This window comes from Augochlora pura, chromosome 5, assembly GCF_028453695.1.
Source record: "Augochlora pura isolate Apur16 chromosome 5, APUR_v2.2.1, whole genome shotgun sequence".
Taxonomy (NCBI): domain Eukaryota; kingdom Metazoa; phylum Arthropoda; class Insecta; order Hymenoptera; family Halictidae; genus Augochlora; species Augochlora pura.
The window spans coordinates 9,819,086-9,836,535 of record NC_135776.1 but is presented as its reverse complement, the minus strand read 5'-3'; the positions used below and the strand labels follow the sequence as shown (position 1 = coordinate 9,836,535).

At 36.5% G+C, this 17,450-nt stretch overlaps 1 protein-coding gene across 1 annotated transcript in view; it reads right to left on the bottom strand.

Moving 5' to 3' along the window:
- The window catches only part of Ec (ubiquitin specific peptidase echinus), a 128,415-nt gene that overhangs the window by 7,976 nt on the left and 102,989 nt on the right, over positions 1-17,450 (bottom strand). Inside the window, exons 4-7 of the mRNA XM_078180912.1 lie at positions 10,249-10,383; positions 6,965-7,129; positions 1,829-1,963; positions 575-844 (exon numbers count right to left, since the gene is read on the bottom strand). Of these exons, the coding sequence (XP_078037038.1) occupies positions 575-844; positions 1,829-1,963; positions 6,965-7,129; positions 10,249-10,383 (705 nt within the window). The remainder of the gene's footprint in view (positions 1-574; positions 845-1,828; positions 1,964-6,964; positions 7,130-10,248; positions 10,384-17,450) is intronic.

Sequence of the window (17,450 nt, the reverse complement as noted above, 5' to 3'; positions counted from 1 at the left end):
TAACCTTTTCGCATCGAGCGCCGCTTATAGACAACACGCGCGAGATGACCTAGTATTAAAATATTAATATGAAAATAGTGATATTAAAGTAATATTAATATTAAAATTATTATAGTTTTCCTTCATGGTGCTATAATTTTGACGCTGTATTAATATGAAAATAGTGATATTAAAGTAATATTAATATTAAAATTATTATAGTTTTCCTTCATGGTGCTATAATTTTGACGCTGTATTGATGTATTTTTTTTTATTAAACTCTTTAATTGCATTATTTAATATTTACGTAGGAGACAAGATTTTGCTAAAATTCACTATGTATTGTATTATTTAAAATTGTGCGATTTATACGTTTCTATCGGGACACATAAAACGATAGAAAAAGGAGTTGATGGTGTCGCAGTGTACTCGTATAACAATGTTGCATACAATTCATTAAACAATTTTTGTGGGGCAAGGAAAATGTTACATTGACAAATGTTACATAAGCAAATGTTACACCAATAAATGTTAAAACTAGCCAGGAAATATAAGACAGCAGGAATTGTTAAATAAGTTATTTGCGTATATTAACCTTCAATTTAGTGTGGAAGAAGAACGTGGAATAGTGTTTCCCATAATATGTGACCACACCAACGAGATTGTGCACAGTCGATGCACCCCATCGGGAGTCTACCACACTGTGGAAAACGTCGCTCAGCCGGAGAGACGTTCCCACGGTTGCGAAAACGTCCATAATGTGCTCCAAGGATGGCCGCTCGCTGTCCCACACAACCCCGACGGAAACGATTTCCGGTCGATTCATCAATGTCCTGCAAATTTGGATTTTGGCTCCGCAGGAACTCTAGAAATTTTCGAAAATACAGACCCTGTTAGAATCGCATATCGTCTACAAATTAAAGAAGATTCACAGTATTTTTTTGCTGTCGATTGCACAATAAATACTTGATACTTAATCTGATTTATAAGATTCAAAGACAATGTTTCATGTAAATCAAAGATACAAGGAAATATCGACTACGAATAATAATAATTATTATTTGAAGAAAATATTTTCTTTGTCAATTTGAATCGACACAGATTCGGGATGATTTTCTTGTACCTTTTAATTACTGATATATATTTAATAAATATGTGTGTAATATCGTTTATTTGGAGGATAATTTTCATCATCTTGACATGATCGAAAGTCGAAGGGAAAAATACTCGTTCAATATTTCCGTGTAAATAAATATATAATTAAATATAAATATTAGAAATATCGTAAATATCATATACTGTAACAAACACGAAATATAAATATTTAATTAAATATTGATACGTAATATTCTTTTTTTTAGAATTGTATTACTAAAATCTGCTTGCATTATAAACAGAAATTAGACCTTCTTCGTCCATTTTTCATCTAAAATTTGCTGAACGTGTCGTTCCACCAAATTCCACGACCTTAAAATTTCAAAATACCAAAAAATTGTACAGCTGGAATCGAAAAGACGCGAATTGTTTATTCGTTCGAAGAACATCGTTCGATTTTATTCTCCATTTAAAGATCGCGTGGATTTTCGGTCGCTCTGAATTCCAATGGAGTGTCAATCGTCCCCGAATACCCGAATACCCGAATACGCAGGATGACTCGTCGGTAGTTAACGTTCTACTTCAAAGAGAAAGTCCGCGCTCAAAGGCTACGCATCTCAAGTAGGGCTTGGGACGAGGGCACCTGATATCTCGCCCAGTAAAAACCCGAGTCTCCGGGACAGTATTCTCAGGTGTGAGCCCAGCATAACTCAAGCAGGGAACCCTGCGGAACGAAAACGTGGGTATTACTTACCGGACAGTCTCGTATGTCGCCCATGCCTCCAGCTTTTCGGAGAAGCTGTCCAAAGAGGTCCGGACTGTTTCGTGAATTCGGCGCCGCTTGCCTCGCTTGCGAAGTTAACGCCGATGCCGAGACGTAATGGACCATCTGCAAAATCAGTTCATTTGAAATTAGAATCGCGAATTCCAGACGTTTTTACCCTTTGCCTCTGAGACGCCAATGGAAATTGTTGTGTCATTTCCAAAATTATTTTAGCTTTATTAAGGACTGTTAAAAGTAAAACAGTTCCACGAGGCACTAGATTTGATTTTATATGAATATATTGTACTGAATTACATATAATAAAATGGCGGAGCCTTAAAGTGGTTTCGAGCGCAAAGAGTTCATGGTTAAAATTGTTATGTCACTTACAAAATAATTCTGATGTTATTAAAGACTGTTCACCAGGCACAAAACTTAATTTTGCATAAATAATTTGTACTAAGTTATGTATAATAAAATTCTATAAGTTATATATAATAAATTGGTTTCAAGTGCAAATAGTTCATTTTCTTCATGGGAAAATTAGAAAAGTATTCGAACTCTTGTTAAGGGTGGTTTTCAAAATGGATTCATGTCAACCAATAGATTCGCTTGAATCCTGTTCTCCATTGAATTTCTTCGTTTTTCAATAAACAATTAAAAAATATGAATTAATCACTTGCAATATAACGAAGGATTAGACTCGCGACGTTATACATAAATATATTCTACCAAATATGGATTTATTAAAATTTAAAAAGTTATAAGAAGTTACAAAAATTATTATAATCTAGGAATAAATATAAATAAAAACAAATATCCTTATTGTTTTTTTTTTTTAAGAAAATTGTAAACTGTAAAGCGCTGCTAATCAACATAAAAGAAGTCATAGTTCGCGAGGTTAATTATATCAAGCCTGGCAATGTTTCTACGAATTTACCAATGTATAATTTAATTATATATATTTCTCTATAACCAAACTGTAACTGGTCTTACTGTTCAGCCATTTTGCGCCCTTATTGTGAATCATTTATACGAGTTCGAATAGTAGTCGGTCGGAGACGGTAAAACCGATCGGCCATGACCGATACGAGATTGCAACGAGTTTCGCGTTTTTACAATCGACCGACAACAGCGTTACGAGTACTCGAGGGGGAGGGGGAGAACAACTCCACCCACGTGAGGTGTTTGTACTCTGCACTCGATTATGCGGACCGGCGTGCCGTGTACGTGCTCGAAAGGGCACTGAATTTCTTTATCTTCTGTTAGAAAATATATACAGTCTCCGGCGCAATTGTCTATGATATTCTGTTCTGCATTTGTCTACGGAATTCTGAAAATTCTGTTCTACAACTGTCTACAAAATTTTGAAAATTCTGTTCTATAATTATCTATGAAATTCTGAAAATTCTGTTCTGTAATTATCTATGAAATTCTGAAAATTCTACGAGGCCGAATTAGCAGGGAATTGATTAGACACATGGAAACAAAGTTTCATAACCGAGACAAATTCAAGAACGCATTAAATCTGCGACAAAGTCAGATTTTACAATTAGACAAATTGGCTATATTACTATTACAAATCATGGGGTTTTCAAGCATTTCAAATTACGTTTGTGAACGATCTGTAATCGATGGAAATCGCGTAAATAATTACGGAGTTTTCGCGATTGAAAGGAGCGAGCCAGGTTCCGCATTTTTTCCACGGGCTGAGCTACGGAATGCCCGGCCATTCAGATATTTCCAATAATCGAGTAATCTAAACTCCAGGTGGGAAATATCGCCGAGGGTTTCCCGTTTTCCGCGTCGACTTCAACGAATCGTCGTTCCACAATCGCCGCGGCGGGAGAACCGTTTGCGCGGGTAGGTGATAAAAGTAATTCGAGTATGCGTCGCGGTGATTAAATGCTGCGATCTCGCCTATGGTCCGTAACTCTTCGGGAACTTCTTTTTGTTTTAACAGTTAGCGTGCCGAAATAATCAATGAACAATAAAAACGGAACAATGCGCCGTTCGATGATTTCTTTGCCGAATCGTTCTCGCGAGATTAACCGCTGATCTTGCGATTAAATCCGAGTCATCGCGAATTATTGCATCTGTGAGAAGTAGAGAAACAATCTACTGTACTGTACAATACTATGTATAGTCTGCAGCCAATAGGGCAGGGCATAGTGAAATAGTGAAGAGAATGTTAATGTTTTTGTTTTTACAGTAGCAGATAATATATTCTTAATCGCATACGAGGTTTTATATTAAACTATTTGCTGTTCTAAATAACCACGTGCTTGACTAATAACGTGGTTTTGTGGTTAGTCAAAATTTATTCTATTAAATCCAATTAAAATTGCATTTCCCATGATTTCGTAGAGGAAGAAAATAATTATATTTATCGCATGTTTGCATTTTTCTAACCGGAATAACGATTTGATTTTTTATAATCTTTTCTAATTCGTATTTACGTAAGCTAAGACTTGAAAACCCATTGTTGCGCAATTTTCTTCGCGTACGAGAAATAAAAATTGTGTCGTTGCATCCTTGGAATTATTAACCCCTTATCGACCAGTCCATTTAGCCATAGAATTTTTATACTTTCATAACATTAGCATTGCACTATTTATTTTATCTACCTTATTAATTTCATTTTATTTATTTTATTTGTCGCGAAGGTATCTAATATTTAAAAACTTAAAAATACAATAACACTTCGACAACAGATTTATTACACTAAAAAGCCGATTAATAGACTACCTATCGTTAAAGTGTTAAGAACAAAGCAATTCTAATCGATATAACTTAGTACAACATGCTAAGATGATCGAATACATCGTCTATGAATCTCTTGGTCGTGTGAAGAAAGCATATGCATTTTCTCAACGATAATGATAAAATGATTGCGAGAGCGAAAATGTGCATCATTCGATTAGGCTCCCCGAAATCCTATCTCCGTTCCAGCAAATCGATCGCGATTAACGAACCGTCAAATCCCGATCAGTTTAATCCGTTTACATGGTCGGCGACTTTGCAGTTGAATATCTCAGGGCGCTTAGGCTTCACAGCCGAGTCGCTTCAACCCACCAAGCGGGCAAACTTTCCGGATTCTCCCTTTTTTCCTACCTGTCGTACAGGTGATCCACCCTCTACTACGCTCCAATACCCTCTAGAATGCTCTAAAATTCTCTAAAATTCTCTACCAGCCTCTACTACCCTCTTCCATACCGATTTCAAGGCCACGAGTAAACAAAGGAATTCGGCTTCCCGCGTCGTTCTCGTTCCAAGTCTTTCTCGGTCGCTTTCCCTGCCCACCTGCCTCGGCTACCTGGGAAACGGAAAACCTGTGCTCGCGGCTCGGCCGCAGAAAACTCCCGTCGACAGATGCTGCGCAGAGAAAACATCTCGAGAAACTATTTCCTGCTCTATCCTTGAAGCCCGATGGAAAGTTTCGCAAGAAACGCGGTCCCCGTGTTTCTGCGAGCCGCAGCTATCCGCGCGGCGATTTTTATTGGCCAAGAGTACGAGCATTATAGAATGCAGTGTCCTCGAACGACAGCGCGGGGGGGGGGGGGGGCGTTTGTCGAATTTTAATAATTCGCGGGATAGCGATGATCAGCGCTCCTCGTTGCGCAACGATGTAATGTCGAGGATTGGAAATGGGGTTTTAGAAATACGGGGAATTGTTTGTCGACGTGGATTTCGGATGACAGAGTTATTTGAAATAGATAGATATTGTAAGTTCATTTTTTGTAAATATTAGACGTGGATATTGTAGATTGATTTTTGTAAATATTATACATAGATATCGTTGATAAATTAAAAAAAAAAACAGAATAACTTATTAGGCATGAATGTTTTTCTGTTTTTTAAAATTGGAATAAAATTTGAATCTCTTGTTATTAACATTTAAGTATTCGATTAATTTTAGGCACGGAATAAACGTTAATTTTCTATCGCTTTTAAGGAACTTTTAAAATAGAATATATTAACATGTTGATCCATGCTTATGTCAAGGTATTAAGCGATTTATTTAATTAACAGGCTCTATTAATATCATAGGATTTTTATTTCATCTCAAGATTCCTAGGGAATATTTAAAACTGTGGTTCATGTACAGTCAAAAACGACTGAAATGTTATTGAAACAAAAATTAGCCATGAAAATGTAAGTATGAAATATTAGTTTAACTGTGAGTTAGTATTAACTGTAAACCCAGGGGAACGTAACCTGAAAATATTATAAGTATGAAATATCAGTTTTCATATCATATTAGTTGACTGTTCCTATTTTATATCGTTTCTAAAGATAAAGAAATATTTTATTTGTTAAGTTGTCTTATTCCTTATCTCTGCCTTATATACTCAACCGACTTTTAATTCTATTATCAGAATACTTAGGGTCTTTACTAATTCCTCTATTATAACCGACGCTTGTGTGCATACGGTGATATTTGTAGCACAAAATCTATGCCTACAAAGCTCGTTAAAACGTGGTACAAATTCAAACGTTAATAGATCTATAAAATACAGGATTTACATATATTCAAAAAGACATTACATTTATTTGATAAATATGCAAATCATCATCTCTTATATTGTCTATTTGAATTCTTAAGGCAACGTAGCTTTGGTATCCATCTTGGCTCTACCTACATATGTATATCGTAACCAATGGATCCTTTGACTCGTAATAAAATCATATAAAATCATATAGTATTCCGCAGTGTTTTATCGAGTGACCCTTTTTCCAATAAAAAGACACGAAGAAGCGAGGATCATTTCGACACGTGACATTCCGTGATAGTCGCATTCGGCTGGTCAACGCATAGTTGGATTTGAAATAGAGAATCGTTCGGCACGATTATTGTTACTAGAGTACAATTATTGTTACTACAGTGCAATTATTGTTACTACAGTACAATTATTATTACTACAGTACAATTACTGTTACTCCAGTATAATTATTGTGAATACGATGCAGTTATAGTAGAATCGAAGGCTGAAGCGACTTTCGATTCCGCGAGCCATGACTCAGTCCGCGGCATCATTTTCCATGGCGCGCGATCTCAAACGATTTTACCGTCGTTAATCTCCGTTTACGATTCTCGTCGCGAATAGCGGAGACTATTAAACTGACCTGTGTAAAAGGCAGAGGCTCCGAAGTAGCACCACAAGCGCCGCAAACGCTTTGCTCGACGAGCGTCATGGCAAACTTCTGGTGTGGCACGCAGTGTCTCGCGCTGCACATGTCCTCCGCCTCCCCATTGGCGATGTGAAGGTGTATCCGCAGGAGGATGTTTTCCTGCAACGGGATTCCGTTAATATGACTACTATCTTCGTTAACTCTATGTGTAATAGCTAAGAATAGAGGGTTCGACGGTAATCGCGCATCGATTACAGTTACGCGGAGAGATTATCGTTTCATTCTGGCGAGCTTCATTTCCTCCCTGTTTATTACGCTTTCTAGATCCTCCTGTCCACGATTTCCGTTTGTTTGTACACACTTTTACGACGTCGTTGCAGTTTGTAATTTGCTCTGTCGGACCTCTTTTGTTACATTTCTTTTAACAGTACGTCAGCAGTTATGGGATGTCTTTGATAAAAAGGTCCTTTTATTTTTAGAATATCTGGGGTAAATTAATTTAGCTTCGATCAAACGTGAAGGTTATGTTTTTTTAATACTACCCTTATTTTCAATAGTATTTCTCTAGAAGCGGTAGTAACAAGACAAGATTCCATCTAAAAGTTTAACTCAACCCCTCGGCTACTGTGGACGCCTATAGGCGCTTAGAAATTTTGCATTCGTAACACTGAGAACGCCTGTAGGCATCATGACAACTTTATCGATAATTATTCCGATAGATCTCAGAAAAAAGAAATAATATTGTTTTCATGTGGTGAAATTTAGTGTTCTTGTTCATTGAGATTTGTTTTCATAAAAACGCATCGACGTTCTCGACGCACGTCGTAACTCAATTCCTGTCGTATGGTAAGACCGGTGCGCATCAAAGTCTGCCGTAGTCGATGGGGTTAAGTGTAACTTAAAATTAGACATGTCCTGAACAAATACGCAGAACACAATTAACATTCTCTTGAGAGAAAATGTGAACGTAGATAACGTAACGAAAATAACCGAGCGAGATCCTGGGAAAATGTTTGCACAGAGACGAACGACAATCGGCATTGTATTCTCAGCATTCAGTATTACGCAAATAATCGTATCATTAAATATTCGAGCGAATTACAATGCATTATGTCTTTAAGAAAAATTCTAGTTTAATTATCGAAGGCTTCACTCCAATATGCTGCATTGTTTGCGCGACGAACTCTTACGAAGAAATGCATAGCTCGTGCAAATTCAACCACGCTTAGAGTTTAAAAATATTATTTTTATATTTTACATGATACAGTATAGTTTATAGATCACGTATTGCGACTGTGAGGTAGTGAACCACTCGATCGAATGGTCTTTGCTAATCTTACAGATTTATTGACTATTATGCGGGCCGGTGGTGTATGTAAGAGTGGGTATAAATTTCTCTCTCCTTCCTTCCCTTTCTCACTCTTTTTTTTCTTTCTCACCCTCTCTCTGTCTGTTTCAATATCTGTCTCTTTGTCTCTCTCTCTCTCTCTCTCTCTCTCTGTTTCAACGTCCGTCTCTACGCGTCTTCGTCTCTCCCTCTCTCTCTTTCTCTCTCCCGATCACCACGTTTCCCTCTCCACGAAGCTTTCGACATCGACGCCGACCGCGACTGAATGGCGATTTCCTTGGCAGCGTAAAAGCGATTTTCCGAGCGGTTTGCTATCCTGAATATTCCGACAGCCAAACGAGAACCAGTTCTCCGTTATAATTGCAAGCTACACCGCGGATTGCCTCAACGATACCTATCCGCTATCCACGTAGGCGAGTCTAAGCAAATACAAACCCCGACTACGACGACGACGACGACTACGACGACGGGAGGGAGTCCACTTTCTCGTTTACACCGGACCATAATTACTCGCGGAGGCGCGTGTGCGAGCGTCTGTGTCGACACCGGTATGCTGAATAAAATGAATGTTACGCGTTACGAATCCAGTCGCACCGCTGCGTGACTATAATCAATCTAAGAACGCTGGCGATCGAGCCACTCCGTTATCTCCCAATGCAGGAACACGCTGCTCGAGTTACGCGTTGTGCAATTAACAGAAATTAAGCGCTTTGTTCGGTCGCGTTGCTGCTGCGATTATCTGTATCCCTTAGCGGTCCCTATGTTGAGCGTGACTCGACGTCGCATTTCGTTCTGCCGCGTTTTCTATGCCCGGTGTCATTCGATATCGCCGCAAGCGGGCAATAATCAAAGAATTTCTGTAGATAAAGTTGCCTATTTTCTTAATTATTTAAACAAAAGATTTAGACATCACTTTGCACCAGCCCAGAATATCTCTGTAGATAAATCCATTATTAGAATCTCATTCGAAACGTATAATCCCAGAAAACCAAACAAATGGGGACTTCGTCTATACGTATTGACCGACTCATCGTCCGAATATTTATACACATTTTTACTATATTTTGGAAGACAAACGACAGACACACTAACTTCCTCCATTTACCGGTCGCAAGCCGAATTGCTTTACGCTTGTATAATAATCTACAGCAGTCAATACCCGAAGCTGTAGGATACCATATGTTCACCGATAGACTCTATACTAGCATCATGGCCAAAAAGTACTTAATGTCCTATGTCATTTAACTGGAACGATAATGAAGAATAGAAAAGGAATACCTTTCATAATAAAATCACCAAAATTAAGGATTGAGTAAATTCTAAAGTGTTGGATAGAAAGGCATGTGTTGCCTTATAGAGTTATATGCCCGTGCCAGCGACGCCATATTGGCGTGTGTGCGACGCCGATCGAAGGATCGATCACCCTCGATCGTTGGCGTGTTCTGTTTTGTTTCTTCTTCTCGTGCACGCCTCCGCCGAGTGTAGTCACGCGTTCTTATATTCAGGTGTAGCCCTTAGTATATTAATCTTCACGTAATTTCCTGTCACAAAGTAAACAGTACCAAGCGGATAATCGACTCGCGAAACCTGTGCGGACCGATGGGACGAACCTGCGAATGCAGCGCCGACCACGAAGGGTTAACGTTCTAGATTGTGCTCGAAACACTGTGAACTTCTTTCCATGCGTATTGTTAACGCGTCGGCGTCATGCTAGTTAGATAAGTCGTGGACCTAGCATTTATCTAGCAGCGTGTCCTAATTCGACGGATCGGATGAAAAGGAAAAAAAAGTCTATCGACATTCTAGGTCGAAACGAAATTGCAAAGCTGTTTGCTGGACGATGGACCGAAACCCGTTTTGCCTAGGTTCGCCGGTTGCGTGTCGCGGACGCACATAACGGGCCAAAGGGAACGAGGTAATTGATACTTACGAAACATTCCGCCGCGTCGTCCATGAATCCAAGTTGGAACCTTTGTTGATCGAGAAAACTCTCGGCCAGAGCTCGTCGCAGAGTGTCGGGAGGCAGGGCGCTCTCTTGAGAAAACTGGAGCTGGGAGAACAGGTCCTGGAATCAACAAGTCTTCCATTTTCACCAGTTCGTTGATTATAATTAAATTTATATCAAAATTATAATTAAAATGCTATCTAAATTACTGGAACTGAAATTCTCTATAATCATTTTTATATTACGATTATATACAATTTAAATTATAATAGTTTAGATAATTATTTTATACTAGGATTATACAGAATTTAAATTACAATAGTTTTGATAACATTTTAATTCGAATAGAATTTTTAAACAAAGTTTTGAATTGCAAATATATTTTTAATAGAAATTAGATTTAAGCAGGGATAAAACTTAATGATAATAGATTTGTTAATGGGCTATTTAATAGAAATTTAAATTATAATGGAATTCAAGTAGAGATTTAATCGTGATGGATTTCTTTATTGAAATTTGAATTGTAATTGATTCTAGATACAAAATTTCCATTATAAAACAATAGTTTCGATAAAGTATTGATTAGAATAGTTTTAATAAAATTTTAATTACAATAGTTTTGATAAAATTTTAATTGTAATGGAGCGTGAACTGAATCTAAATTCTGTCATGCGACGATCTTCAAGACGTTCGTCCGGGTGTGAATAAAAAATTAACTTTTCTGTCACAACAATCTGTTCTCTTGTAAATTGGATGCATTTTAAGAAATGTGCCGTTCAGCGCATATATTCGAACAATGATCATTTCTGGTGGAAAAGTTCCCAGGCGCGACAGCCGGATGTATTGTGTACAGAATACGATATGAACAATGGCGGAGTCTTTCCACGTATTAGGACTGTTTAAATATTCCCTTTTTTTGTGCATAGAGCACGTGATCTCACATGGATTATTGCGCGAAGTAATATTTTTCAATTTTCGACCTACGGTAAAAATTAAATAAATGCATGCGACTTCAGATCCGCACGGATAAATAAATATTATACATATATTGCGTAGAATAGAAGTCTTAGCAATTGATAATTATTTTCGAATAATAATAGATCTTTTTTACAGCATCAGAATTCAGATATTCAGATGTTTGTTATTCAATATTTAAACTTTGTTTGCGCGTGCGTATAATTCGAGACTACGGAAATGACTTTGTTCGCAAAGGAAATAAAGAACAAACTGGTTATGAATAAACACGCCAATAAAATAAATTTTCTGGCTTTTAGCGAGCGAACAAACTGCTGGTTTCCTGAAACGCTTATTAATATTCATGGCTGCCGAAACATGTTTCCATGACAGTGACGTCGACTTCTTTCCTTTCCTTTCTTTCTACCATCATTTCAAATTACTTTAGAACCCAAGTTCACTATTGTCAAAAGAACGATTTCTCTACTTAGTAAATACTATTTTACTAATAGTATATTATATAGTATTATACTATATTATACTATATAATATTAATGCTATTTATTAGGTAGTATTAAATACTATTTATTGAAGATAGAAAACTTCCATCCCCTTTCTGTCGTCTTCGCTTTCTATATTTTATTCTGCAATATTACTGTACTGTGCCATAAAAATATAGCGAAGGTACAATGCTATATTATATAGAATACCTCAAAAATATTTAATAATCTGTAAATGTAAAGTTCCTGGGATCATTTAAAGCATCTTTTTCCTTTTCGAAAATTTTTTAGAGGCGCCATTTTCATCATAAAACGTGGGCCAATGAAATATAAAGGGCGGAGCGAAGACGAGCATGGGCGTGGCGCTGTACGTTTATCGTAAATAACTCGCACACAAAGCCTCGTAGAACAATTTTGCAAAGAAAAAAGTTGCTTCAAATGGCCCCAGGAACCCATCGCATCCCGATTGCGAGTGATTTTTAAGACACCCTATACGCGCACTAAGTAGAACGAAAATTACTACGACAAAAACTAAAGACAAAGCTTGCAGAAGAAGCAGCAACGAATTTGTTTATAAGTGCTATTTAGCTCCATCAAGTTTGAATCTAAGAATTTATTATTATTATTCTTCGCATTATGTATATCAGCATTACGTAGATACGATCATGCAGATTGCGCAAATAAATTTATATTTAGCCGCAGAGGTTAGCTGTTTTTCTATTCCCATTATTAACGTGCAGCTACTTTCTGACTCTTTTATTATTGGAGCCAGCTAATTGGAATATGTTACTTTGCATCTAATGTACAGATATGATGATCACGACTGCATCGCCTATTAATAGCAAGCATAATGAAACACAGAAGGGATTCATAAAACTAACATTTATGGAAGATCGTAGCGTAAGAGAGTACGGAGCCTTGTTCTTACGGTACGGGCACTAATAATTTTCTTTTTTAGGATATAACGTGAGAAGACCGTCTTTAGTTGTTTCTCTCCTAATGCAATGCTTATAAATGTACAACTGTTATTCAAATTAACAACATGACAATTCTCCGTTACGAAATTGTCGCAATTTATATGCTGACCTTAGTCTACACGATTTAAATACGTATGCGCAGGGCATTGACGTTCGATTTGTTACAGTAAATAAACTATTTATTATGAAATTTATTACAGCAAATATAAGCTTTATTTATAGCAAATATTTATTAGAATAAATGTAAGTTTTTGGCAACAGCTTAATGTACACACAAATATTCAGTTGCTTTGGAAGTATTGAAGTTAATGTACATCCTTCTCGAAAATTATTAGGTCACTTATAGAGAATTTAATAAATATGAAAACTCCACAAGTATATTACTGTAAGTTGCTTAATATTGTAACAATAATAATTAATGCAATATATAATGATAATATAATGATATGATATGTTATAACCTAATATGTTGTGTACTAATACTTTTCAAGAGGGATGTGCACGACTTCTAAGGGCGTACTATTAATATTTCTAAAGAAACGTAATATTTTGGCGAACAAATTATTATAATTATTATAATCACATAATTATAATAATTATAAATATAGCTGTATAATTATAATAGTTGCATATATAGCTCTATAACTATAATAATTGTATATACAGCTGTTTAATTATAATAATTCTATATATAACTATATAATTATAATAATTATATATACACAACCATATAACTATTAATTTTCAATGAGTTATTATTTATTACGTGTTAAACCGTACCTATTACCGAAATATATCAAATCGACGCAAGAAAAGTGCAACAAACTCCAAAATCCAAATTAGTCCACTGCGAACCTACGTCCGGATCGTAACAACTGCAAAAGGAAACTCATGGCGCCCACGCACTCTCAATTTCCCATTACATAAACGTATGCAAATCCGGCATATGTAAATCGGATCGGCGACCCGAACGAAATCCCCTCGTTTAGTCAGACCGAGAAGCGAACGGCCCGTTTCTTTTCCCTTAATCAGCATATCGCCGCTGCATGAATGAAACGAACAGCCGCGAACCATTTCGAAATCACCCTCGACAATTTTGAAACCCGAAAATCGTACGATTTACAATCCGGATAAACGGAGCTAGCTGTTTCTCAGACAGGAGAAGCGGTCGTTTCGAAGGTAGACAAGTTATGTCTTCGGGGATAATTCGATTTAGTGTGTTGGATTAGCTTTAGAAAGAAAAGGGAGAGAACAAAGGGAGAAGAGATAGCTTTGTTGGCGCGAAAAGTCGCCTAAGAGTTTAAATATTACGTCAATGTGTTGCAATATATGTATTTGCTGTTGTACTTTTTAATAGGGCGTGTGACTGTCGACCGGTTCTCCGGCTTACGTATTAACCCTTTGCACTCGAGTTGTGACTCTGATGCACCACTACAATTGTTCTGTCAGGCCCCAAGATAATTTTTATACAATTAAAATTTAGATCAAAAACATTGTTAAATAGTGGAACTATTGGTACGAGTCACAAGAATCGATTTCTTATGCATAAAAGTGCACTTTGTTACATCGAATGGAAATACTATGAGCCATCAATTTTATTTCAGATTTACTGTTGAAATGGCTTTGAGTGCTTAGGGTTAATATAATATAATATGTATTAATACTATTTATGAATAGGATATATATCAATATAAATATTTAACATATATATTGAATATTAATATAATATTAAGTCCATTTTTTAACAATTTTATTTCTATAGCTATGGTATCTGTGTTTACACTCTTGTGACATTGTATTTTGTATTTTTCCAAATCTCCCTATTGCTAATTTTAATAAATAGCTTAATTTTTGTAACACGTGTCTAAATTCAATTAATACACAGTTAAAATATTTCTAGTTTATAAAGTGTACTAGGCCCTTGCAACTGACCATAGATTTATTTCTGATAACTTCACTAATTTTAATATTAATCACTTAAAATTGATCATTCAATCAGTGCTAAGTTTAGTGTTAATATAATCGTGCACAATTTGATAATGCCAAATGTATGTTTTCTATGATTTAAATACAATAATAATTTAGTTAAAATCAACAAGCGAATTCAATGATCCGCGATAACCTATACAGTGAAATTTAGCGACGAGGAAATTTCTACGGATTTCCCTGGAATGCGTTCTCCCCGTGGACGATTGTGCAAAAATATTCCCGCGGATAAGTTGCAATTCGCGCGGGCTAAACGAGTTCGTTTCGTAACCGATCTTCGAGAGATTGGTGGGCAATGGTCGCCCGTAGAAAATCAACAGGTGAACACACTGCTCCGGGGTGGGTTGCTCAACGCAACGTCTCCTTAGAAAAGACGGAAAAACTCTGGAAAAAAATGTTAACGAAGAGAATCACGCACGAAAACTGTTGGAGAATAACGCCGACCCGCCGCGACATTTTCCAAAGCGGATAATTAATATTCGTAAGCGAATAATTAATACGAACAAACGTTTTATAATAATTCTGTATATTTCACAACAGTAGACACAATATTGGATTAGACTATTTAGAGATTTCGTTTAATAATTCTAGAAAAATGGATGGAAGCTAGTCAATTCGATATTTAGCAGTTATGTAATTCTTGTTATAATTTTATAAAAATTATGTATAATTATTTATAATTATAATTATTACAATCACGGTTGAATTTTGCGCGAATGAAGTTTCTCGTAACTAAAACACCATTTTTATTAATACTTATTTTTCTTAGTATAGCTATATACATCTATGTTTCTTGCTATATATATTTTTCTATTGCGTATATTATTGACTTCAATATTCAATTGTATATGTAGTACCAGCTTCAGCATTCAATTGTACACATATACAGTACCAGCTTCAGCATTGATTTGTATATACAGTATCAGCTATATACATACATTAGCTATATATTCACTATATATATATATATATTTTCCTTAGTACATCATACATGTATATACACTTTCACTTCAATCGTTTACTTTAATAACTAATAACACAGCCAACTAAACCACGGAACGTCCGCGAAAGCCACTATAATCTCGCGTCCTGCCTAAATTAAAATATTAATAAATATTATAATTAATATCAGAATACTATTATTAACATAAAAAATGTTATTGTTAATAGTAAAACATTTCTAAATATTGGATGGAAGAACGGAATGTGCAACCACGAAGAAAGTCTAACTTAAGCAAATAATCCTAACGTTGTTATTCGCGGCAGAAAGTTCAGCGTGACCGCAAAGAACCGCAAACGGTCTAGCGAAATGGTTCGATGAAAGTTGTTTGATCGGTATCCGTATCCAGCGCCGAGACAATGGTAATGATAGAAGCGGCGCGGACAGCGAGCCGAACGTCCGCGCGCATCGGAAAGGATGTCGCACCTGTTCGAAACAGGTTGGCACTCGGCGATCGGAAAAACCAGACGGCTCGCGGATACAGCATTGCCGCGCGAGTGAAATCGATGAATGAAAGTGATCCGCTACGATTTACTCGATCGCGGAACTCGCCCCGGATCTCGTAGATTTTACAGAAATCCTCGAGACGAGGAGAACCAGAGCTGCGAAGTGTACGGTGCCTGGTACATGCAAAGAGGAAGCGATTACCTGAATGCTATCGACCAATTAACAAACATCAGCCTTTGTCTTTCAGGAAAAGCGAATTTAATTATTTACTATAATCGGACAAATAATAACGTTTTAACGGAAGATATTGGTTACGATATATGTTGGCAATAGCTAAACGCGGTTCTTCGGTGATAAAATATGTAATATATATATTAATATTTTCATTTATAGTTTTTTTTATTACAAACATTTTCTGGTAAAAAAAATTACGAGCCTTACACTGCAAGCTTCAGAAAGAGACATGGCGCACATGGACTGCCATTTTGAGATCGCCATTTTGAAACACAAAAATGAAAAAAAATCCTCTTTATATACTTAGAAACGTGTACAAGCGAATCTCCGATTTATTTATTAACCTGCTCGATTTTTTAATCGTTTATTTGTCTCAAAGCTGAAGGTTCGTTTTGGAAAAAGTTTGGGATTGTGTCAAGATTTAAAGCCCGCAGGTTTTTCATTAAGTAGCTATCTGCTACGTTTCGATAGTTTCTACGGTAAACGATTTCCGACACCGCCGGTTCTCTTCGTTAATTACACACTCGTTATTTTGCCGGGAGTAGAGCTTATGGCAGCAATTGAAGCTAATTTTTAAAAGACGTTCGAACATTAGCCAGCGACTAGTGGTGGCCAGATAAAATCTTGGACGACAGAAAGTCGACGGAGCGGCGCAAGCAAGAAACATCCGCTAATGACATTTTAAAGAGGGCCATGTGCACTGTTCTAAGTGCCCTCGCATACGGCACCTAATTTTTATCCTAATTTTTATCTCGAGCTAATGCGATCTCGAGAATGTCTACGACGGATCAGGGAAAGAAGGAAGAGCTTTTCATGCGCGCACGGCTTTTTGCGGGCATCAAATAAGACATCAGACGTAGCAGAGATTCGCAGTAGACTAACTATTTTGCTGTTAAATGCAATTCTGAAATTGCGAATTTCACTATATTTTTAATAATTTTGAAATTTTAATTATTCCCGTTTTCAATGAACTAATGCAGTGACTTCTCTCAATTTCATTGTATTATAACGTCTAATTGTAACTAATAATTGTAATAACATTTTGGATAATAGTAATGGATATACATATAGATATCAATGTCGAGAGAA